The sequence below is a fragment of the Rhodnius prolixus genome, unplaced genomic scaffold (genome assembly GCF_049639745.1).
Source record: "Rhodnius prolixus isolate KJV_2025 unplaced genomic scaffold, Rpr scaffold_6, whole genome shotgun sequence".
NCBI classification, from domain to species: Eukaryota; Metazoa; Arthropoda; class Insecta; order Hemiptera; family Reduviidae; genus Rhodnius; species Rhodnius prolixus.
This window is the reverse complement of record NW_027411634.1, coordinates 22,023,127-22,050,307: the sequence shown is the minus strand read 5'-3', so window position 1 is coordinate 22,050,307 and position 27,181 is coordinate 22,023,127. Positions and strand designations below refer to the sequence as shown.

At 34.4% G+C, this 27,181-nt stretch overlaps 2 protein-coding genes across 8 annotated transcripts in view; one reads left to right on the top strand and one right to left on the bottom strand.

The window, feature by feature from the left end:
• Positions 1-27,181, top strand: part of LOC141461194 (epidermal retinol dehydrogenase 2-like) — a 199,279-nt gene that overhangs the window by 162,515 nt on the left and 9,583 nt on the right. For all 4 annotated transcript variants that reach the window (XM_074141993.1, XM_074141995.1, XM_074141992.1 and 1 more), the window contains one exon: positions 20,846-20,965. In XM_074141993.1, the coding sequence (XP_073998094.1) occupies positions 20,846-20,965 (120 nt within the window). The remainder of the gene's footprint in view (positions 1-20,845; positions 20,966-27,181) is intronic.
• LOC141461195 (uncharacterized) overlaps positions 23,034-27,181 on the bottom strand; it is a 54,494-nt gene continuing 50,346 nt past the window's right edge. For 3 of the 4 annotated variants that reach the window (XM_074141996.1, XM_074141997.1, XM_074141998.1), the window contains exon 4: positions 23,034-23,634. In XM_074141996.1, the coding sequence (XP_073998097.1) occupies positions 23,487-23,634 (148 nt within the window). In that variant the 3' untranslated portion in view covers positions 23,034-23,486. The remainder of the gene's footprint in view (positions 23,635-27,181) is intronic. The other variant, XR_012462649.1, reaches the window with a different exon arrangement.

Here is a 27,181-nt window from a genome sequence, read left to right as displayed (position 1 = left end):
TGTTTAGATTGTTCTTTGGTCTCAGGAGTGTAGTGATGTATCCATGTTTCATCCACAGTGACGAAACGACGCTTAAAGTCCTGCGGATTCTTCTGGAACAGCTGCAAACCGTCCTTGCATCACTTCACACGATTTCGTTTTTGGTCAAGCGTGAGCAATCGCGGCACCCATCTTGCGGATAGCTTTGTCATGTCCAAATGTTGATGCAAAATATTATGTACCCGTTCATTCGAGATGCCCACAGCACTAGCAATCTCACGCACCTTCACTCTTCTGTCATCCATCACCATATCATGGATTTTATCAATGATTTCTGGAGTAGTAACCTCAACAGGGCGTCCAGAACGTTCAGCGTCACTTGTGCCCATATGGCCACTCCGAAAATTTTGAAACCACTTATAAACGGTTCTAATCGAAGGTGCAGAGTCACCATAATGTTTATCAAGCTTCTCTTTAGTCTCCTGAGGCGTTTTGCCTTTCATAAAGAAGTGTTTATCAACATACGAAATTCTTTTTCGTCCATTTTTTGAAAATCACTCGACTTCCTCGATTCAAACGAATGCCAAACACAAAGAAATAGACCGATCTGGCTGAAACTTGGTGTGTGTTCTTCCAAGAGATGCTACTAACTAAACATAACCTCGATACGCGCCAGTGGTGCTATCTCTCTAACTTTGCACGGACTTTTCAAACGACCCTCGTGTAGATGGAAAATGCCAAAATAAATTTTTAAAAAAATCAAAATTATATTGTAATTAACCTTTTGTTTAGTCTAGAATTTTATTACCAAGTGTCTTTGCTAGAAATTGCCAAAATTTTACGTGGAATTAACCGTTTCATGTACCACTAGTAATGGAGAGCGGCCGTTTCAAGAAATGAGAATGATACGAGTATAAAGCTGTGCGGTAGAAGGCGTTTAAATGGGCAGTTCCCTACAAGAAACATGAAGTGAACTCATAGTTTGATAAATACGATACTTTTGTACATATTTCTTTAATTTTTCAATACAATAAATCTCCGTTCTGTCGTTTTTGCTTCCCTGTAAAGCTGTATACAAATTGTAAGCTGCCCCGTTCTAGCTTTAAAAATGGTGACGTCCATAATATTTAGTAAATTTGAAATAAAAATATTAAGAAAGTTTTATCTTTCAGCGTTTCCCAACCTTTTTTGGCTCGCGTACCACTTGGTAGTATATCATGCTAAATTGTACCACTTCGTAAAAGTGATTGTATTTCGTGAAATTTGTTATTCCGAATGTGTTATTTTATTATTATTATCATCTTCATTTGTAAGGAGATACAATGTTACAAAGGAGTACAAGTTCATGTTCACTTTATAAACTTTGTAAAGTGTAAGATCTTAGCATTAAAATTGCGTACGTATTTTTCTTTTCAAAATTATTAATTAATTTACTAAGTTCTTCTTTAGGATTATTATATTTGTGCCCAAATCTTCTAAATTAATTTCTTTTAAGCATTCAACTACCTGTAAGTACCAATTAAATCTAATGTTGCTTGGATAGAGCTTACTCATTACAATCCAGCCTCTTTAAGCAGATCTTTACATAGTTATCATTTAAGTTCTGTCACGTGATAATTCTATTAAATTTTCTTTATCTTCTATCGATAATGATGTAGCTTTTCCTAAATTTTCTTTATAGAAGGGGTTTGAAATCCAATTATCATTTGTGTTTTCGGGTTTTGGAAAATACTCCATGAAAGACAATCTTAATCCTGTTAAATGTGCTAGTATATTTTCTCGTATATCTTGAGACAGACCAACCTTATTACTGTACATATTAATAACTTTACTGTATAATATTATTAATTAAAATAATTTTTATGTATTTTAGAAAAAAAGTTTCTATGATATTTTTATGCTTTAATTTTTTATGTCCGCCATTATTGATTAATTTTCGCGTCCACCAACCAGCAACTCGCGTACCACAGGTTGGCAAACGCTGCTCTAGATTATTGACAGAAGATTATTCGCATAGGCATTTTCACAGATGTTACAGTATTTCAGGTTTAGTCAAGCTGTGAGAGACTGGATGTGATTTCAATTTATGATTTCACAGAGAAGAGGTACGCGTTAGTTTCAAAGCAATTTGCGTGAAGAAACAGATGTGCATAATGGGCACCCTCTTTCGAGGGCCGCTCTAATGAAACAAAGAAGCTAGATGTTGACTAGTATACACACTATAATATGGATTTCATGTGCTATTATTTTTTTTTTTTTACTTTTTTTTGCATATTAGATTCCATTTTGAGAGTCTCGTTCTATTAAAGTCAACTTTGAACTAGTAGCGGTTCTCTCAGCTGAAAGAAATCGGGAATAATTGGCATATATTCCAAGTTGGATGTGACGCACTTACTTTCGACAAAAGAAATATTACTTCTTTATTAGCTCTCATTTCCTTACTTAAGAAGAAGTATTTCAATGTCTCCCATTTTCTAAATGGAGTTTCCTTCTGAAATTCAAGTCTTTGGATACTCTGTATAGTAATTAAAATTAGATTCGAACCTCGAAAGCCTTTCTTTTACTACTGTTTGAGGTTCTAACTCTCAAAATTTCCCTAGAAACCCCAGAATTTGAGTCATTCATAAGTTTGCCAAATACTACACTGTTTGTATCCGTAGATTACCATGAAATCCAAACGACTCCTCTCCAAGAACGATTCTAAAACTAATTTTTCTATAAAAATTATAAAATTTGTTTATCCAAGTGTGTATGTTACCGTGGAAGACTAAAATTGGAGATAGTCAAGATTCGCTTGGTAAATATTGAATCTATTAAAGTTGCAAAATAAAATAAAATAATAAAACTCACTTAGTCGCCTGGTGTATGTATGAAATGTTTGCTAAATATCCTTATCTCTGTTTCATTCACAATTACACTGATAGTTTTGAATAAAAATATTTTTATTACCTTTTAAATGATACTTAATTCATTATTATGATTATTATCGAGGCGCCACGATAGCCGAGCGGGTTAAGAGGCGAGACCTGCGAAGCTAATATGTATTGTGGTAATGGGTTCGATTCCCGGTCTGTAATTAATTAATTAAGTGTTTTATTTTTAATTACTATATACATAATCTTATAAACAACAAAACATATTTACACAAAGCATGGACAGCAGTCCATCTGCTTGACCAAATTCTATTTAAAAATTTACAATTTACAATGGCAGCCAGAACTTATCGCATAATTTCAGTTATATTCTAATATACACTAAATGTTATATTCCTGTATGAGGAAACTTCTGTACTTCCATGCTCTCATGTGATAATTATATAGTTTATCCCAGTCGCTTCCATTTAAATATTCTATACACTCTGATTCAGATAGTGCTTTCTTTCCTAACCATCTTACTCTGAATTCAGATAGTACAGGACAGACGCTTACATAATGAAAGGTATCCTCAACCGCAAACTGGTTACACATGGAACATAAATGTACAGTTTCATCTCTGGCAACATTAAAATTCAGATTCAGCAATTGTCCTCTTAATTTGAAAATAACTTTAATAAAATTTATTTTAAATTTATCAGAAAAATAATTGTTCTGCTCTAAGTTAATATTAAGTTTTTTATACAATGCATGGTAAGTAGAGTTTTGGGCCTTCGAAATTAAATCATTTCTAAACTTAGTTTTAATATTTTCAAATAACCCATCAAAACTTTGTTTGTTTCCACTAATCAAGTAGTCACTGTTTTCCCAGTCATATTTCTGGCAAGTAATCTTAAACTCTTTATGCCAAAAACAGTTTCTCATAATAATTTCCTCAGCCAGGATCTTTGGCAATCTGTTATTGGGGAGTAACAGGACTTTTTGAATATAACTGAGGTGCAACTGTAATGTGTATAGGAAGAGGGGGTAGGCTCCTGTTTCTAAATAGACTATATAGTTTGGCGTACCTAGGGGCAGCGCTAACATCTTCTTTATGAAATAAGTGTACAACTTTTCAGCCTTCTCAAAACGCATGAAACCCCAAACCTGTGTAGCGTAACAAAGCACAGATCTACAAACGCTGTTAAACACTTCCAACTTAGAGGACAACGGAATGATATTATTTTTAAAAAGCTTATCGTACGTGGAGTGTATTCCAAATTTTGCGGTACCAAGTCTTTCATCCAAATGCTTCACGAAGGACAGTCCCGGAGTTAAAATGACCCCTAAGTATTTATACCTGCTAACCACATCAATTCTATTGCCATCGTTAAACCAGCATTCATTTCGTGCCTTCCTGCCACCTTTTTTAAAAACTACAATTTGTGATTTTTTCAAATTTATTATTAAATTCCATAGTTTGCAATAATTGGCTAATCTGTTTATCATATGTTGCAAAATTGATGGATGATCGGCAATTATCACAATGTCGTCAGCGTACATCAAGCATCTGACATTCATTCCCGCTACCCTAATACCCCCTTCTAAGGCATCATGCATATCATTGATAAACATACAGAATAACAAAGGTGACAAGAGACATCCCTGTTTAAGCCCCATCTCATTTTGAAAGCTACTTGTTGTACCTCGCGGTGTCCATACACAGGATTCTGTTTTGTTATATAATGCCTTAACAACCTCAATAAATTTTGTAGATATCCCAAGGTTATGCAATTTATAATAGAGGGCATTCCTGTCTAGCGAGTCAAAGGCCGACTTCAAATCAATAAAGAAACAAAATAATTTACCCCCATCCATTGATGTTTTAATTTTAATAATGTTAGCTAAATTGAAGATATTATCAACAGTGGAATAGCCCTCTCTGAAGCCGGCTTGAAATTCGTTAAGTACACTATTGTTACTCACCCACCTACTCAATCTTGACAACAAGAGACCTGTAAACAGTTTAGCAATAGAATCAGAGAAGGCTATTCCCCTGTAATTACCAACATCTCTCTTATCTCCCTTTTTAAATAGGGGAAAAATTATAGATTTGGCAAAACTGGCCGGAATTTCCACATACTCATAGATATAGTTGAAAACATTTAATAAATTATCCAAGAAGTTTCTAGGGCAATTTTTAAAAAACTCATAGGGAACACGATCTGGCCCTGGCGCTTTACCATTTTTTGCTTTTTGTAATACACATATTAATTCACTAAATGAAAACTTTTTATCAATTGATGGGACTGATATTAGGGGCGGCGCATAACTAATGATTCCCGGTCTGTAGGCCTTGGATATGCTTTAAAGGTTAATACAAGAAATACAAGAAAATTTACAGTAAAGTATGTAGTTGGTCGTAAAGCCCGCCTGAAAAAATAGGCAATTACTTTACTTCACTTTTTTTTATTATAATTATCATTACATAATTATAAAAACACATTATTATAAATTTCAAAATAGGAGAAAGCTTAAGTAATATGCCCTTAAATTCAACTTAAAACTGTTGAAATTAAAATGAACACCACGTTCTAAATGAGAAAAGAAAATAATACCAATAATAAACATAATTATGTAATTGACTTTATAACATGAGTAGAGGGAAAATAGCGGTTCTGGCGCACCTAAATTGTGCAAGATCCAAACACCTCCAAATCTGACCGGGTAATCATCAAGTTCAATGAAGCTGTAAGCCATATCCATCAGCACCATTCTACCCCCACCTATCATCGAATTTGACGAGGCTGAAATCCGCACCATCACAAAAAAAAGAGGAATCGTTTTAAAAGATTTAAAAGATTTAAATCGGTATAGATATACTCCATTAGTTGAGAAGATATTGAGAGTTGAAATTTTTTTGGGTCATGGTTTTGCTGTGAAATTGGGCCCTTATAATCCCCACAGTAAACAACAGATTATTCGTACGAAATTTTATGTAATTGACCTGTAATTACATCAGAACTGTTATTTTGGCTCCAGGTGTTGGTTGGTAAAATTGTGCCGCTCCAATAGATTGTATTATGTATTCAGTAAATTCGATTTTTATGTCCACCAAAAATTATTACTTTTTTTAAAGTATTTCAATGACCCGCTGATACCAGTGTTTGACATGGGGTGGGACCAGTGATTGACAACAAGTATATTCCTGAAACGAACTAAAAAATTCAAAATACCTAAATCACTGTTCCAGTTAGATTTTTAACAAAAAAATCAGTTTTATTCTTAATTAATAACAATCATTTCAACAACAAAAAATACAACTCTCAATATCTTCTCAACTAATGGATCTGTACTCAACAAAACTATAGCATACTACTCAGTAAGACAGAGTGTGTAAGAGCACAAAATTTCGTACGAATAATCTGTTGTTTACTGTGGGAGTTATTAGGGCTCCATTTCACAGCAAAACCATGACCCACAAAAATTTCAACTCTCAATATCTTCTCAACTAATGGATCTGTACTAAAGGAAACTATAGCATACTACTCAGTAAAACAGAGTGTGTAAGAGCACAAAATTTCATACGAATAATCTGTTTTTTACTGTGGGAATTATAAGGGCCCAATTTCTCAGCAAAACCATGACCCACAAAAATTTCAACTCTCAATATCTTCTCAACTAATGGATCTGTACTCAACAAAACTATAGCATACTACTCAGTAAGACAGAGTGTATAAGAGCACAAAATTTCGTACGAATAATCTGTTGTTTACTGTGGGAGTTATTAGGGCTCCATTTCACAGCAAAACCATGACCCACAAAAATTTCAACTCTCAATATCTTCTCAACTAATGGATCTGTACTAAAGGAAACTATAGCATACTACTCAGTAAAACAGAGTGTGTAAGAGCACAAAATTTCATACGAATAATCTGTTGTTTACTGTGGGAATTATAAGGGCCCAATTTCTCAGCAAAACCATGACCCACAAAAATTTCAACTCTCAATATCTTCTCAACTAATGGATCTGTACTCAACAAAACTATAGCATACTACTCAGTAAGACAGAGTGTGTAAGAGCACAAAATTTCGTACGAATAATCTGTTGTTTACTGTGGGAGTTATTAGGGCTCCATTTCACAGCAAAACCATGACCCACAAAAATTTCAACTCTCAATATCTTCTCAACTAATGGATCTGTACTAAAGGAAACTATAGCATACTACTCAGTAAAACAGAGTGTGTAAGACAACAAAATTTCGTACGAATAATCTGTTGTTTACTGTGAGAGTTATTAGGGCTCCATTTCACAGCAAAACCATGACCCAAAAAAATTTCAACTCTCAATATCTTCTCAACTAATGGATCTGTACTCAACAAAACTATAGCATACTACTCAGCAAGACAGAGTGTGTAAGAGCACAAAATTTCGTACGAATAATCTGTTGTTTACTGTGGGAGTTATTAGGGCACCATTTCACAGCAAAACCATGACCCAAAAAAATTTCAACTCTCAATATCTTCTCAACTAATGGATCTGTACTCAACAAAACTATAGCATACTACTCAGTAAGACAGAGTGTGTAAGAGCACAAAATTTCGTACGAATAATTTGTTGTTTACTGTGGGAGTTATTAGGGCTCCATTTCACAGCAAAACCATGACCCAAAAAAATTTCAACTCTCAATATCTTCTCAACTAATGGATCTGTACTCAACAAAACTATAGCATACTACTCAGTAAAACAGAGTGTGTAAGAGCACAAAATTTCATACGAATAATCTGTTGTTTACTGTGGGAGTTATTAGGGCTCCATTTCACAGCAAAACCATGCCCCAAAAAAATTTCAACTCTCAATATCTTCTCAACTAATGGATCTGTACTCAACAAAACTATAGCATACTACTCAGTAAAACAGAGTGTGTAAGAGCACAAAATTTCATACGAATAATCTGTTGTTTACTGTGGGAGTTATTAGGGCTCCATTTCACAGCAAAACCATGACCCAAAAAAATTTCAACTCTCAATATCTTCTCAACTAATGGATCTGTACTCAACAAAACTATAGCATACTACTCAGTAAAACAGAGTGTGTAAGAGCACAAAATTTCATACGAATAATCTGTTGTTTACTATGGGAGTTATTAGGGCTCCATTTCACAGCAAAACCATGACCCAAAAAAATTTCAACTCTCAATATCTTCTCAACTAATGGATCTGTACTCAACAAAACTATAGCATACTACTCAGTAAGACAGAGTGTGTAAGAGCACAAAATTTCGTACGAATAATCTGTTGTTTACTGTGGGAGTTATTAGGGCTCCATTTCACAGCAAAACCATGACCCAAAAAAATTTCAACTCTCAATATCTTCTCAACTAATGGATCTGTACTCAACAAAACTATAGCATACTACTCAGTAAAACAGAGTGTGTAAGAGCACAAAATTTGATACGAATACTCTGTTGTTTACTGTGGGAGTTATTAGGGCTCCATTTCACAGCAAAACCATGACCCAAAAAAATTTCAACTCTCAATATCCTCTCAACTAATGGATCTGTACTCAAGAAAACTATAGCATACTACTCAGTAAAACAGAGTGTGTAAGAGCACAAAATTTCATACGAATAATCTGTTGATTTCTGTGGGAGTTATTAGGGCTCCATTTCACAGCAAAACCATGACCCAAAAAAATTTCAACTCTCAATATCTTCTCAACTAATGGATCTGTACTCAAGAAAACTATAGCGTACTACTCAGTAAAACAGTGTGTGTAAGACCACAAAATTTCGTACGAATAATCTGTTGTTTACTGTAGGAATTATAAGGGCGTAATTTCACAGCAAAACCATGACCCACAAAAATTTCAACTCTCAATATCTTCTCAGCTAATGGATCTGTACACAAGGAAACTATAGCGTACTACTCAGTAAAACAGTGTGTGTAAGACCACAAAATTTCGTACGAATAATCTGTTGTTTACTGTGGGAATTATAAGGGCCCAATTTCACAGCAAAACCATGACCCAAAAAAATTTCAACTCTCAATATCTTCTCAACTAATGGATCTGTACTCAAGAAAACTATAGCATACTACTCAGTAAAACAGAGTGTGTAAGAGCACAAAATTTCATACGAATAATCTGTTGATTTCTGTGGGAGTTATTAGGGCTCCATTTCACAGCAAAACCATGACCCAAAAAAATTTCAACTCTCAATATCTTCTCAACTAATGGATCTGTACTCAAGAAAACTATAGCGTACTACTCAGTAAAACAGTGTGTGTAAGACCACAAAATTTCGTACGAATAATCTGTTGTTTACTGTAGGAATTATAAGGGCCTAATTTCACAGCAAAACCATGACCCACAAAAATTTCAACTCTCAATATCTTCTCAACTAATGGATCTGTACACAAGGAAACTATAGCGTACTATTCAGTAAAACAGTGTGTGTAAGACCACAAAATTTCGTACGAATAATCTGTTGTTTACTGTGGGAATTATAAGGGCCCATTTTCACAGCAAAACCATGACCCAAAAAAATTTCAACTCTCAATATCTTCTCAACTAATGGATCTGTACTCAAGAAAACTATAGCATACTACTCAGTAAAACAGAGTGTGTAAGAGCACAAAATTTCATACGAATAATCTGTTGTTTACTGTGGGAGTTATAAGTGCCCCATTTCACAGCAAAACCATGACCCAAAAAAATTTCAACTCTCAATATCTTCTCAACTAATGGATGTGTACTCAAGAAAACTATAGCATACTACTCAGTAAAACAGAGTGTGTAGGAGCACAAAATTTCGTTCGAATAATCTGTTGTTTACTGTGGGGATTATAAGGGCCCAATTTCACAGCAAAACCATGACCCAAAAAAATTTCAGCTCTCATTATCTTCTCAACTAATGGATCTGTACTCAAGAAAACTATAGCATACTACTCAGTAAAACAGTGTGTGTAAGATCACAAAATTTCGTATGAATAATCTGTTGTTTACTGTGGGAATTATAAGGGCCCAATTTCACAGCAAAACCATGACCCACAAAAATTTCAACTCTCAATATCTTCTCAACTAATGGATCTGTACACAAGGAAACTATAGCATACTACTCAGTAAAACAGAGTGTGTAGGAGCACAAAATTTCATACGAATAATCTGTTGTCTACTGTGGGAGTTATAAGTGCCCCATTTCACAGCAAAACCATGACCCAAAAAAATTTCAACTCTCAATATCTTCTCAACTAATGGATCTGTACTCAAGAAAACTATAGCATACTACTCAGTAAAACAGAGTGTGTAGGAGCACAAAATTTCGTACGAATAATCTGTTGTTTACTGTGGGGATTATAAGGGCCCAATTTCACAGCAAAACCATGACCCAAAAAAATTTCAAATCTCAATATCTTCTCAACTAATGGATCTGTACTCAACAAAACTATAGCATACTACTCAGTAAGACAGAGTGTGTAAGAGCACAAAATTTCGTACGAATAATCTGTTGTTTACTGTGGGAGTTATTAGGGCTCCATTTTACAGCAAAACCATGACCCAAAAAAATTTCAACTCTCAATATCTTCTCAACTAATGGATCTGTATTCAACAAAACTATAGCATACTACTCAGTAAAACAGAGTGTGTAAGAGCACAAAATTTCATACGAATAATCTGTTGTTTACTGTGGGAATTATTAGGGCTCCATTTCACAGCAAAACCATGACCCAAAAAAATTTCAACTCTCAATATCTTCTCAACTAATGGATCTGTACTCATCAAAACTATAGCATACTACTCAGTAAGACAGAGTGTGTAAGAGCACAAAATTTCGTACGAATAATCTGTTGTTTACTGTGGGAGTTATTAGGGCTCCATTTCACAGCAAAACCATGACCCAAAAAAATTTCAACTCTCAATATCTTCTCAACTAATGGATCTGTACTCAACAAAACTATAGCATACTACTCAGTAAAACAGAGTGTGTAAGAGCACGAAATTTCATACGAATAATCTGTTGTTTACTGTGGGAGTTATTAGGGCTCCATTTCACAGCAAAACCATGACCCAAAAAAATTTCAACTCTCAATATCTTCTCAACTAATGGATCTGTACTCAAGAAAACTATAGCGTACTACTCAGTAAAACAGAGTGTGTAAGAGCACAAAATTTCGTACGAATAATTTGTTGTTTACTGTGGGAGTTATTAGGGCACCATTTCACAGCAAAACCATGACCCAAAAAAATTTCAACTCTCAATATCTTCTCAACTAATGGATCTGTACTCAACAAAACTATAGCATACTACTCAGTAAAACAGAGTGTGTAAGAGCTCAAAATTTCATACGAATACTCTGTTGTTTACTGTGGGAGTTATTAGGGCTCCATTTCACAGCAAAACCATGACCCAAAAAAATTTCAACTCTCAATATCCTCTCAACTAATGGATCTGTACTCAAGAAAACTATAGCGTACTACTCAGTAAAACAGTGTGTGTAAGAGCACAAAATTTCATACGAATAATCTGTTGTCTACTGTGGGACTTATAAGTGCCCCATTTCACAGCAAAACCATGACCCAAAAAAATTTCAACTCTCAATATCTTCTCAACTAATGGATCTGTACTCAAGAAAACTATAGCATACTACTCAGTAAAACAGAGTGTGTAAGAGCACAAAATTTCATACGAATAATCTGTTGATTTCTGTGGGAGTTATTAGGGCTCCATTTCACAGCAAAACCATGACCCAAAAAAATTTCAACTCTCAATATCTTCTCAACTAATGGATCTGTACTCAAGAAAACTATAGCGTACTACTCAGTAAAACAGTGTGTGTAAGACCACAAAATTTCGTACGAATAATCTGTTGTTTACTGTAGGAATTATAAGGGCCTAATTTCACAGCAAAACCATGACCCACAAAAATTTCAACTCTCAATATCTTCTCAACTAATGGATCTGTACACAAGGAAACGATAGCGTACTACTCAGTAAAACAGTGTGTGTAAGACCACAAAATTTCGTACGAATAATCTGTTGTTTACTGTAGGAATTATAAGGGCCTAATGTCACAGCAAAACCATGACCCACAAAAATTTCAACTCTCAATATCTTCTCAACTAATGGATCTGTACACAAGGAAACTATAGCGTACTACTCAGTAAAACAGTGTGTGTAAGACCACAAAATTTCGTACGAATAATCTGTTGTTTACTGTGGGAATTATAAGGGCCCAATTTCACAGCAAAACCATGACCCAAAAAAATTTCAACTCTCAATATCTTCTCAAATAATGGATCTGTACTCAAGAAAACTATAGCATACTACTCAGTAAAACAGAGTGTGTAAGAGCACAAAATTTCATACGAATAATCTGTTGATTTCTGTGGGAGTTATTAGGGCTCCATTTCACAGCAAAACCATGACCCAAAAAAATTTCAACTCTCAATATCTTCTCAACTAATGGATCTGCACTCAAGAAAACTATAGCGTACTACTCAGTAAAACAGTGTGTGTAAGACCACAAAATTTCGTACGAATAATCTGTTGTTTACTGTAGGAATTATAAGAGCCTAATTTCACAGCAAAACCATGACCCACAAAAATTTCAACTCTCAATATCTTCTCAACTAATGGATCTGTACACAAGGAAACTATAGCGTACTACTCAGTAAAACAGTGTGTGTAAGACCACAAAATTTCGTACGAATAATCTGTTGTTTACTGTGGGAATTATAAGGGCCCAATTTCACAGCAAAACCATGACCCAAAAAAATTTCAACTCTCAATATCTTCTCAAATAATGGATCTGTACTCAAGTAAACTATAGCATACTACTCAGTAAAACAGAGTGTGTAAGAGCACAAAATTTCATACGAATAATCTGTTGATTTCTGTGGGAGTTATTAGGGCTCCATTTCACAGCAAAACCATGACCCAAAAAAATTTCAACTCTCAATATCTTCTCAACTAATGGATCTGTACTCAAGAAAACTATAGCGTACTACTCAGTAAAACAGTGTGTGTAAGACCACAAAATTTCGTACGAATAATCTGTTGTTTACTGTAGGAATTATAAGAGCCTAATTTCACAGCAAAACCATGACCCACAAAAATTTCAACTCTCAATATCTTCTCAACTAATGGATCTGTACACAAGGAAACTATAGCGTACTATTCAGTAAAACAGTGTGTGTAAGACCACAAAATTTCGTACGAATAATCTGTTGTTTACTGTGGGAATTATAAGGGCCCAATTTCACAGCAAAACCATGACCCAAAAAAATTTCAACTCTCAATATCTTCTCAACTAATGGATCTGTACACAAGGAAACTATAGCATACTACTCAGTAAAACAGAGTGTGTAGGAGCACAAAATTTCGTACGAATAATCTGTTGTTTACTGTGGGGATTATTAGGGCCCAATTTTACAGCAAAATCATGACCCAAAAAAATTTCAACTCTCAATATCTTCTCAACTAATGGATCTGTACACAAGGAAACTATAGTGTACTACTCAGTAAAACAGTGTGTGTAAGACCACAAAATTTCGTACGAATAATCTGTTGTTTACTGTGGGAATTATAAGGGCCCAATTTCACAGCAAAACCATGACCCAAAAAAATTTCAACTCTCAATATCTTCTCAACTAATGGATCTGTACTGAACAAAACTATAGCATACTCCTCAGTAAGACAGAGTGTGTAAGAGCACAAAATTTCGCACGAATAATCTGTTGTTTACTGTGGGAGTTATTAGGGCTCCATTTCACAGCAAAACCATGACCCAAAAAAATTTCAACTCTCAATATCTTCTCAACTAATGGATCTGTACTCAACAAAACTATATCATACTACTCAGTAAAACAGAGTGTGTAAGAGCACAAAATCTCATACGAATAATCTGTTGTTTACTGTGGGAGTTATTAGGGCTCCATTTCACAGCAAAACCATGCCCCAAAAAAATTTCAACTCTCAATATCTTCTCAACTAATGGATCTGTACTCAACAAAACTATAGCATACTACTCAGTAAAACAGAGTGTGTAAGAGCACAAAATTTCATACGAATAATCTGTTGTTTACTGTGGGAGTTATTAGGGCTCCATTTCACAGCAAAACCATGACCCAAAAAAAATTTCAACTCTCAATATCTTCTCAACTAATGGATCTGTATACAAGGAAACTATAGCATACTACTCAGTAAAACAGAGTGTGTAAGAGCACAAAATTTCATACGAATAATCTGTTGTTTACTGTGGGAGTTATTAGGGCTCCATTTCATAGCAAAATCATGACCCAAAAAAATTTCAACTCTCAATATCTTCTCAACTAATGGATCTGTACACAAGGAAACTATAGCGTACTAATCAGTAAAACAGTGTGTGTAAGAGCACAAAATTTCATACGAATAATCTGTTGTTTACTGTGGGAGTTATTAGGGCTCCAATTCATAGCAAAATCATGACCCAAAAAAATTTCAACTCTCAATATCTTCTCAACTAATGGATCTGTACACAAGGAAACTATAGCGTACTAATCAGTAAAACAGTGTGTGTAAGACCACAAAATTTCGTACGAATAATCTGTTGTTTACTGTGGGAATTATAAGGGCCCAATTTCACAGCAAAACCATGACCCAAAAAAATTTCAACTCTCAATATCTTCTCAACTAATGGATCTGTACTCAAGAAAACTATAGCGTACTACTCAGTAAAACAGTGTGTGTAAGACCACAAAATTTCGTACGAATAATCTGTTGTTTACTGTAGGATTTATAAGGGCCTAATTTCACAGCAAATCCATGACCCACAAAAATTTCAACTCTCAATATCTTCTCAACTAATGGATCTGTACACAAGGAAACTATAGCGTACTACTCAGTAAAACAGTGTGTGTAAGACCACAAAATTTCGTACGAATAATCTGTTGTTTACTGTGGGAATTATAAGGGCCCAATTTCACAGCAAAACCATGACCCAAAAAAATTTCAACTCTCAATATCTTCTCAACTAATGGATGTGTACTCAAGAAAACTATAGCATACTACTCAGTAAAACAGAGTGTGTAGGAGCACAAAATTTCGTACGAATAATCTGTTGTTTACTGTGGGGATTATAAGGGCCCAATTTCACAGCAAAACCATGACCCAAAAAAATTTCAGCTCTCAATATCTTCTCAACTAATGGATCTGTACTCAAGAAAACTATAGCATACTACTCAGTAAAACAGTGTGTGTAAGATCACAAAATTTCGTATTAATAATCTGTTGTTTACTGTGGGAATTATAAGGGCCCAATTTCACAGCAAAACCATCACCCACAAAAATTTCAACTCTCAATATCTTCTCAACTAATGGATCTGTACACAAGGAAACTATAGCATACTACTCAGTAAAACAGAGTGTGTAGGAGCACAAAATTTCGTACGAATAATCTGTTGTTTACTGTGGGAATTATAAGGGCCCAATTTCACAGCAAAACCATGACCCAAAAAAATTTCAACTCTCAATATCTTCTCAACTAATGGATCTGTACTCAAGAAAACTATAGCGTACTACTCAGTAAAACAGTGTGTGTAAGACCACAAAATTTCGTACGAATAATCTGTTGTTTACTGTAGGAATTATAAGGGCCTAATTTCACAGCAAAACCATGACCCACAAAAATTTCAACTCTCAATATCTTCTCAACTAATGGATCTGTACACAAGGAAACTATAGCGTACTACTCAGTAAAACAGTGTGTGTAAGACCACAAAATTTCGTACGAATAATCTGTTGTTTACTGTGGGAATTATAAGGGCCCAATTTCACAGCAAAACCATGACCCAAAAAAATTTCAACTCTCAATATCTTCTCAACTAATGGATGTGTACTCAAGAAAACTATAGCATACTACTCAGTAAAACAGAGTGTGTAGGAGCACAAAATTTCGTACGAATAATCTGTTGTTTACTGTGGGGATTATAAGGGCCCAATTTCACAGCAAAACCATGACCCAAAAAAATTTCAGCTCTCAATATCTTCTCAACTAATGGATCTGTACTCAAGAAAACTATAGCATACTACTCAGTAAAACAGTGTGTGTAAGATCACAAAATTTCGTATGAATAATCTGTTGTTTACTGTGGGAATTATAAGGGCCCAATTTCACAGCAAAACCATGACCCACAAAAATTTCAACTCTCAATATCTTCTCAACTAATGGATCTGTACACAAGGAAACTATAGCATACTACTCAGTAAAACAGAGTGTGTAGGAGCACAAAATTTCGTACGAATAATCTGTTGTTTACTGTGGGGATTATTAGGGCCCAATTTTACAGCAAAACCATGACCCACAAAAATTTCAACTCTCAATATCTTCTCAACTAATGGATCTGTACTCAACAAAACTATAGCATACTACTCAGTAAAACAGAGTGTGTAAGAGCACAAAATTTCGTACGAATAATCTGTTGTTTACGGTGGGAGTTATTAGGGGTCCATTTCACAGCAAAATCATGACCCAAAAAAATTTCAACTCTCAATATCTTCTCAACTAATGGATCTGTACACAAGGAAACTATAGCGTACTACTCAGTAAAACAGTGTGTGTAAGACCACAAAATTTCGTACGAATAATCTGTTGTTTACTGTGGGGATTATAAGGGCCCAATTTCACAGCAAAACCATGACCCAAAAAAATTTCAACTCTCAATATCTTCTCAACTAATGGATCTGTACTCAACAAAACTATAGCATACTACTCAGTAAAACACAGTGTGTAAGAGCACAAAATTTCATACGAATAATCTGTTGTTTACTGTGGGAGTTATTAGGGCTCCATTTCACAGCAAAACCATGACCCAAAAAAATTTCAACTCTCAATATCTTCTCAACTAATGGATCTGTACCCAAGAAAACTATAGCGTACTACTCAGTAAAACAGTGTGTGTAAGAGCACAAAATTTCATACGAATAATCTGTTGTTTACTGTGGGAATTATAAGGGCCCAATTTCTCAGCAAAACCATGACCCACAAAAATTTCAACTCTCAATATCTTCTCAACTAATGGATCTGTACTCAACAAAACTATAGCATACTACTCAGTAAGACAGAGTGTATAAGAGCACAAAATTTCGTACGAATAATCTGTTGTTTACTGTGGGAGTTATTAGGGCTCCATTTCACAGCAAAACCATGACCCACAAAAATTTCAACTCTCAATATCTTCTCAACTAATGGATCTGTACTAAAGGAAACTATAGCATACTACTCAGTAAAACAGAGTGTGTAAGAGCACAAAATTTCATACGAATAATCTGTTGTTTACTGTGGGAATTATAAGGGCCCAATTTCACAGCAAAACCATGACCCAAAAAAATTTCAACTCTCAATATCTTCTCAACTAATGGATCTGTACTCAACAAAACTATAGCATACTACTCAGTAAGACAGAGTGTGTAAGAGCACAAAATTTCGTTCGAATAATCTGTTGTTTACTGTGGGAGTTATTAGGGCTCCATTTCACAGCAAAACCATGACCCAAAAAAATTTCAACTCTCAATATCTTCTCAACTAATGGATCTGTACTCAACAAAACTATAGCATACTCCTCAGTAAGACAGAGTGTGTAAGAGCACAAAATTTCGTACGAATAATCTGTTGTTTACTGTGGGAGTTATTAGGGCTCCATTTCACTGCAAAACCATGACCCAAAAAAATTTTAACTCTCAATATCTTCTCAACTAATGGATCTGTACTCAACAAAACTATAGCATACTACTCAGTAAAACAGAGTGTGTAAGAGCACAAAATTTCATACGAATAATCTGTTGTTTACTGTGGGATTTATTAGGGCTCCATTTCACAGCAAAACCATGACCCACAAAAATTTCAACTCTCAATATCTTCTCAACTAATGGATCTGTACACAAGGAAACTATAGTGTACTACTCAGTAAAACAGTGTGTGTAAGACCACAAAATTTCGTACGAATAATCTGTTGTTTACTGTGGGAATTATAAGGGCCCAATTTCACAGCAAAACCATGACCCAAAAAAATTTCAACTCTCAATATCTTCTCAACTAATGGATCTGTACTCAAGAAAACTATAGCATACTACTCAGTAAAACAGAGTGTGTAAGAGCACAAAATTTCATACGAATAATCTGTTGTTTACTGTGGGAGTTATAAGTGCCCCATTTCACAGCAAAACCATGACCCAAAAAAATTTCAACTCTCAATATCTTCTCAACTAATGGATCTGTACTCAAGAAAACTATAGCATACTACTCAGTAAAACAGAGTGTGTAGGAGCACAAAATTTCGTACGAATAATCTGTTGTTTACTGTGGGGATTATAAGGGCCCAATTTCACAGCAAAACCATGACCCAAAAAAATTTCAACTCTCAATATCTTCTCAACTAATGGATCTGTACTCAAGAAAACTATAGCATACTACTCAGTAAAACAGTGTGTGTAAGATCACAAAATTTCGTATGAATAATCTGTTGTTTACTGTGGGAATTATAAGGGCCCAATTTCACAGCAAAACCATGACCCACAAAAATTTCAACTCTCAATATCTTCTCAACTAATGGATCTGTACACAAGGAAACTATAGCATACTACTCAGTAAAACAGAGTGTGTAGGAGCACAAAATTTCGTACGAATAATCTGTTGTTTACTGTGGGGATTATTAGGGCCCAATTTTACAGCAAAACAATGACCCACAAAAATTTCAACTCTCAATATCTTCTCAACTAATGGATCTGTACACAAGGAAACTATAGCATACTACTCAGTAAAACAGAGTTTGTAAGACCACAAAATTTCGCACGAATAATCTGTTGTTTACTGTGGGAATTATAAGGGCCCAATTTCACAGCAAAACCATGACCCAAAAAAATTTCAACTCTCAATATCTTCTCAACTAATGGATCTGTACTCAAGAAAACTATAGCGTACTACTCAGTAAAACAGTGTGTGTAAGACCACAAAATTTCGTACGAATAATCTGTTGTTTACTGTAGGAATTATAAGGGCCTAATTTCACAGCAAATCCATGACCCACAAAAATTTCAACTCTCAATATCTTCTCAACTAATGGATCTGTACACAAGGAAACTATAGCGTACTACTCAGTAAAACAGTGTGTGTAAGACCACAAAATTTCGTACGAATAATCTGTTGTTTACTGTGGGAATTATAAGGGCCCAATTTCACAGCAAAACCATGACCCAAAAAAATTTCAACTCTCAATATCTTCTCAACTAATGGATCTGTACTCAACATAACTACAGCATATAACTTATAACTCAGTAAAGTGTAGTATATAAGTGAACAAAATTTCATGCCAATAATGTGTTATTAACTGCGGGAGGTAGTTGTACTTCAAGGAACATCAATTAGTAAAGCTGCTAAAAAGCTCCCAGTTGCTGGAGTTACCTTACTGTACAAAGTGAAAGGTAAATCTATAGTCAGTAGACGAATGGAGCCATTTACAGTATTCTCCTCTGAGGAAGAGGATTTTTTTTTAGTTTTGTGGATCACGTCCGTTGCCAGAGCAAGGGTTGATCGTCAATAACTGCATGAAAAAGCGTAATGTTGAAAAATATTACATTATTTAGGTAGGCCAATTTTAAAACCGATTGTTATTAATTATGAATAAAACTGATTTTTTGTTAAAAATCTAAGTGGAACAGTGATTTAGGTATTTTGAAATTTTTAGGTCGTTTCAGGAATATACTTGTTGTCAATCACTGGTTCACCCCATGTCAAACACTGGTACCACCGAAAATTCGGTATGTTAATCACCGGGTCAATGAAATACTCAATACATAATCTAAAGGAGCGGCACAATTGTACCAACCAACAGCTGGAGCCAAAATAACGGAAGATATTCTAAACGAAACTCGAATTTTTTCTTAAGTTCCCTTCACCCTATTTGTTTTGTGTCAGTGCTTTTTTAAAATCATTTTTCGAAAATAATACGCATACGCTTAAGAAACCCTTTAGTCTGTTGTTTATTTTAAACTTCTCTATCATAAACCTATTTATTTCAAACATTATTCTGAACAAAATTATTATTTAACAGTTCTGAGTTCTGAGTATATCTATACCGATTTAAATCTTTTAAATCTTTAGATCTTTTAAAACGATTCTTCATTTTTTTGTGATGGTGCGGATTTCAGCCTCGTCAAATTCGATGATAGGTGAGGGTAGAATAGTGCTGATGGATATGGCTTACAGCTTCGTTGAACTCGATGATTACCCGGTCAGATTTGGAGGTGTTTGGATCTTGCACAATTTAGGTGCGCCAGAACCGCCATTTTCCCTCTACTAACATGGAATTTATTGCAAGAACATAAACCAAATATTCGGTCTTTCACTGAGCAATTATGTGAATCTCAACATTCACCAAGTGAATCTTGACTATCTCCAATTTTCGTCTTTCATGGTTATGTATTTTGGAAAAAGTATGAAAATATGGGAGTGAATGAACAGCAGTTTAGAAGCTCAATTAATAAATAGTTCGAAGTAGTTTTCTTTTCAATTTAATATCGAATTATTCTCAAATATATTGCCAGACGTTCATGAGAAAAGAAAACTTAGGTACCTACAAAATAGGATTCAGTTTGCTGAATTAAATTTAAAATGTGCTTCGCTGTATTTAATTTGGGAAAGACCTTTTTATTTTTTTAAAATTAATCCTCCTCGAAACCAGAAAAAAATAACGTTGGAAATGTAAAGTTTATGAATAACTTAGGCTGAAGAAGTTGACAAATATTATTTTTCCAGAAATTATAAAATATCTTAGCATTAAGAAAATTCACTGTTATATCAACATTTTCTTTCTTCATGTTTTTTAAAAAGTTTAAGAGGCTAGGATGATGTTTTTTCTTATTGCCTTCACTTTTTCCTTAAACTAAACAAACTATTTTTTTTTTTAAACAATTTTAATATTTCTTTAAAGAATTCCTTACCTGGTATAAATAATAACAATTTGTGCACACAATTTACAGATCCAGATTGCCTGATGTTACCGCTAGCCATGTTGCTGATATGACAGTGAGAGGTATCAAAAAAGAAAAAATCACTGTAACAGTGCCTAATAATCTATATTTTCTACTGTTGATTTTAAAGTAAGTACAGTAAATATTTAACATAGTTGCCAACTGTGGCACCATATTTATCGCATGCTCCTATGCCTTCTCATGGCATCATAATTAATCTGTCAAAAAAATAAAGGTTGCTTTTATACACCAAGAATTTTTTTTTAAATTTGTTAATTTTCAGTGTTATTTTCAATTATTTAAATCTTAAATATTTTTTTCTACACCTTGAGATCTGTTAATCCGCTTTTCTAGAAGGTTATTCTTTTATAACCTTCTTTTCTATGAAGGTTGTAAATAAATTTGTTTTCTATGAAAAGACTTTTGGGTCGTTAGTGAAAATAATTAAATAAATGTCCATTTAGTTTACCTAAACAATAACGTGTAAACCACTTTGCGAACCTAATGATTTGCAAAGCTATTGTCTCTATTCTTTTGTTGTCATTCCAGTGGTTTCTGAATTTTTTTGTCTAATATAGTCTTTTACAGAGTGTTACATTTAAAGCATTGTTCTGTAAAGTGCTTTGAAATTAAATTTACTTAGAATGAAATTCAATTTTTAAAACTAATCATCTGTTTAGAGCTCGAAAAGAAAAATGATACAATTCATTAGATGCTAATAATGTGTATTTAAGTGCAACTTTTATATAAACAATTTTAAATGAACATTAGGCGACATTGAACCATTTTTCCGTAAAATCCAACTAGTATTTAGCATTAAGTATGAATTCATGAAAAGCCTGAATGAAGGAACTAAATCATGATGATAACATAATCTAGGAAAAAACCTTCACAGTTCTAAAAAAGCATAACGTTACTTTTCTCAAACTGTACGAGTATTTGTATTAACCGGAATTGCCGTTTTAGCCAATCCGACTAACTAACCAGGTAGATCTCTTTACTTTGCCAGAAAAACAGGCAATTTTAATATACTCGTAGCTATATATTATTTTAATATATCATTTCTTCAATTTTCTGGCGGCATGTTTAAGGTTTAAGTTCATTAAGTGCTACGCTTCTTCTTCTTATCGTGGTTACCAATCCTTGAGCTCTACCAAGAATATTCTCTTGGAAAGAATGAGCTCTTTGTTTATCTCAGTTATTATTACGTCACTGTTTCTCTTATCAGGGTTTATTTTTTTGCAGAAGTTATTTTGGAGACTTCGTTTACTGGATCAGAAATTCTCCTGGCGTTTCAGGTGCATGTACGAGGGTGTGGCTATTAAATAAAGAGACTATTGCTGTAAAACATTTTATTTTAAAGTTATACATATTTAGTTGTTATCACCTTCAATATACACCACTCCCCTATCCCTACAACGCTCCAATGGCGAATTTACCATTGTTCGAAACAGTGCTGGAAGTCTTTTACTGTGAGCTCCTGCATGACGCATGCCGCTTTTTCTTTCACAGCTTCAGCGGACTGAAATCGTGTTCCTTTTAATGTAGATTTGACTTGGGGAACGGATAAAAGTCACATGGGGCCAGTGCAGGCGAATAAGGCGGATGGCCTGCAAACTGGGACGTTGTACTTAGCTAGAAACGTCTTGACAGACAATGCAGTGTGAGCCGGCGCGTTGTCTTGATGGAGAACCCCGTGACTTGTTTCTTCACGCAAATCGGGTCGTTTTTTTCCTTACTCTTTCATGGAGTTGAGCAAGCCACCTCACGGTAGTAATGTTGATTAATTATAATCGATATTTTCATCCGTTTTGGACGTGGAAGGGCGACCCGGGCGGTCATCATCTCCGACGTCTTCTTGGAAACGCTTGAACCGCTCAAAAACTCGCGCACGTGATTAACATTCATCGCCATAAACTTCTTTCAATAAAAGATAAGTTTCAGAAGCGGTTTTATCAAGTTTTGATGTGAAATTTCACGACAATTCGTTGCTCTACTACATGTGTAGTATCATGTTTTCGGCAAAACGAAACTAACACCTCTTACACAAACGACGGTTCCGGTCAGACAGATTTCTCTACAAACAAGTGAGACGCTGCTATCGTAAGAGAAGGCTTTACGCTGCACAGCTGTCGGTCGATAGGATTTGGCGCATGCATAGTTCTTCTGTAGCAGCATCAGTCTCCTTATTTAATGGCCACACCTCGTATACAAATAATATTTCTGTTACCATTTTAACTTCTCATAAGCAACTGCAGTAATAGTTGTTATTAGTAATTACTTAGAATTTAGCTAGCCGACAGCTAAACTGTAGCTCATCTTTGTACTGATGCTTTATGCAGCTATAATTGACCTTTTTAGGTCGCAGTTGATTTGACATACATCTTCTTACTAAAATCTGTTCATATTGTACACCTCTTTATACTAATCTTGGTGTAACTACAATGAAAACCTTACCTTCATAATTAAAATATATATTCTCTTGCTTTAAATGAATTATGCAATTTTCTTGAAGCTAAATAAAGAAGCTAAACTAAATAAATTCAATCATAAATAGAAATTACAATTCCAATTAATATACAATTAGAAGCTATTCAGACTTAGTTGATAAGTTATACTTATCGATTTTATGGTAACCATTATAAATTTACTATAAAACATTCATAAAATGTTCTAATTGTACTCCTGTGTAAAAACATCTTATATATTTCTTTTCGCAGGCTCCTTTACCACCGTCTGTCTTGCCTAATTCTTCAGCTTTCTTCCATTCACCACCCAAATCTAGCCAAGCAAAGGCTCTGAAAAATAAAATTTAAAGGGTTAATTAAAAAAAAAAAATTCTGCTTCAACGAAAACAAATTTTCTAGAATAAAAGTATCAAAGCAAAATATTTGTACGTGTGCTATAAGTACACAAAGATGTGTAAATCGGTGATAAAATTATTCATCAATTCAGTTTTAGAGCTACTATTAACGCGCGTGCTAGAAGTAAACTTATTCACAACGCATGCACATTTCAGAATACTAATTGCTATTACATGTTTAGAAATTTATAACAAGTTAAATTCTAGTGGACAAGTATTGGTGAAAAATGTTAATGAAATCACGTACACTAAGTTAATGAGCTTATTTGGCGATCTCCCAAAATTCCATATTTTACCTAATTATACTAAATAATGTTATTTCACAGTTGGGTTTGAAACGAAAATCTTATAACCATTTATTATTTGGATACATTGCATATAGGTGGATATAATGTTTTCTAAAATCCTTCAAAAAGACCTGCGAGTTACTAGGGAATTGATTTTTAGAATGATGAATGATTAAGATTCCCACATAGGTAGCAGGCGTATATTTATTGTTCTCACTTTAAAGAAAACATCGTCAGAATAACTTAACCGCTCTATTGCAGCCTCCAATACAACGCTGAACATTAAAAACTTATTTAGATTAATCTTGATCTCTAATTCCCTAAAATTAGTTTTTAAGCCCGTAGTTTTTTAAACTATTGTATAGGTGTATGGAATGCGGAAGTACGAGGTGTGGCTATTCTAAATCCGTCTGACCGGAACCGTCGTTGGTGCAAGAGGTGTTAGTTTCGTTTTGCCGAAAACATGATACTTCCATGTAGTACAGCAACGAATTGTCGTGAAATTCCACATGAAACTAGGTAAAACCGCTACTGAAACTTATCTTTTATTAAAAGAAGTTTATGGCGATGAACGTTTATCACGTGCGCAAGTTTTTGAGTGGTTTAAGCGTTTCCAAGATGACCGAGAAGACGTCGGAGATGATGACCACCCGGGTCGCCCTTCCTCGTCCAAAACGGATGAAAATACAGATTATAATTAATCAACATTACTACCGGTGAGGTGCTTGCTCAACTCCGTGAAAGAGTAAGGAAAAAAAACGACCCGATTTGTGGAAGAACAAGTCACGGGGTTCTCCATCAAGACAACGCGCCGGCTTACACTGCATTGTCTGCCAAGACTGTTTCTAGCCAAGTGACAACATCCCAGTTTTAGGCCATCCGCCTTATTCGCCTCACCTGGCCCCATATGACTTTTATCTGTTCCCCAAAGTCAAAAATCTGCATTAAAAGGAACACGATTTCAGTCCGTTGAAGCTGTGAAAGAAAAAGCGGCACGCGTCCATGCAGGAGCTCACAGAAAAAGACTTCCAGCACGGTTTCGAACAATGGTAAATTCGCATGGAGCGTTATAGGGATAGGGGAATGGTGTATATTGAAGGTGATAATAACTAAATATGTATAAATTTAAAATAAAATGTTTTACAGCAATAGTCTCGTTATTTAATAGCCACACCTCGTAAATCGGATATAAAGCGCTGTCCAAAAATCTGTTCTCGTAGTTTGGCAAATTATCTGTAAGCTCCAAATTTGTACTAATAGCTTAGTTATGAATAGATAAGGATGCTATCGAGAGTCCACCCCATGCATGGGAAAATAGAAAGGGTATTAGTGCTTCAGCAACTCATTCCTTCCGTCGCCTGGATTCGATGACTAAAAGAGAAGAAGAGGAAGCAGGTTTGTTCAAGTATCCATCGACTGTGAACTTCCAGATGGAAGCCGAACGAAGCGAAAGAAATGGAGGTTGTAGATGACGAGATGGTGTTAATGACCAAATTGTCGATACGCCAGAAAAAAAAAATAGCTCAGTTATCAACATTATTTGTTAATGAGGGAACTCACATTAGAATGGAACAGCACTTCCGCCTTATTAGTGTGAGAGATTAAAAACAATAAATAAAAAAATGTCTTTTTTTAAAAAGTATTTAATAAAAGTTGTTGACGAGTTAATTTCTCTTAAAGTTTGTTATTCTTGGAGATTTCCAATTTGTTACTTTCATTTAACAACAGTATTAATTCAAGTACTTTAAAAATCTTTGCAAAGTTTTTACTCGTCAGATATTAAAGTACTAATAATTATTTATTACATTTTGTATTCTTTCGTACGTACATTAAAAATCTCAAATTTCAATCCAACTTGGGATTTGAACTTAAGTAACAAACTTAGATTAGAATTTTAAACAATTATGAAGGAGATAAGCCCAAAAAACTAGATGTTTACTCCTAAAATAATTTTCGGTAAAATTTTGTATCTTTTAAAGTAAAATTAAATTATTACATTCACGAAAATTCTTGCTGATGGTTTGGATAAATCATAATATAACTTTAATATCAACGTGTTTGTAAGTCTTGAGGTGGGTTAATCTCTTGTGTGAGTTAATAATAATAGTAATAGTAAAAATAATAATAATAATAATAATAATAATAATAATAATAATAATAGGGAAGGGATTAGCTATGAGGTTAGCATACTGGACTCCCACGCGGAGGTCCCGGGTTCGAATCCAGCTGCTGACCCTTAGATTTTCTCTTCCTAGGAGCTTCTTACAGCTCACTGTCCGGTGATGGACAGTGTTGTCTGTAACGGAGGCCGGCAGTGCACTGGAAAAAGCTCCAGGCGCCAATAACCTTAGATGTTGAGGCGCCTTAAATCATAAAAAAAAAAAAAATAAAATAAAAAAAAAATAATAACCTAATAACTTCCATCTTAACAACTAAGATTTTTTATTGAATAACCCAAAAAGTTTAATTTGTTGGCCTAGTACAGGGGTCGGCAACCCGTGGCTCGCGAGCCGCATGCGGCTCTTTTATCCCAATTGTGTGGCTCTTCAGCCTGCCCAAAATATAATGTATATTTTAATTTTATTGAAACGAATGAAAACTCCATTTATTAAAGGTATTTTTTCAAAAATAAGATCAAAACTGGTAGAAGTACTGAGCAAGAACAAAGGGTGAGAGACCATCTGCCAGATTTCTGATATTATCAGTGGAACAGAAGTCGCCTCAGAACATCGTGTACCCTTAACAACCAACGAGATAACTTCTTTCAGCAAGGCACCTATAACATCTGTAGATGTTGAACGATCTTTTAGTCGTTACAAGTCCATCTTACGCCCAGATCGTCGTCACTTTACGTTCCAACATTTGAAATTTCATGTGGTTGCAAACAATTTCGAAGAGTGAAGTTTTCAAAATTGAAAATTTAACACATCTTTTTATAAATAGTAAAAATGTTCTTTGTTGTATAAATCATTATAAATTGTAAAAACAAATTATTTTGTTCCTAATAAATTATTATAAATTGTAAAAATGTTCTTTTCTTGTATAAATCATTATAACTTGTCCCCCCCCCCCCAAAAAAGTCCATTTTACTTAAATATTCCAGAAAATATTTTAAGAAAATCACATATTTTCCACATAATTGACGAAAATAAATGCATATTTTAATTAAATATTTGGCATTTTTAAATACATAAA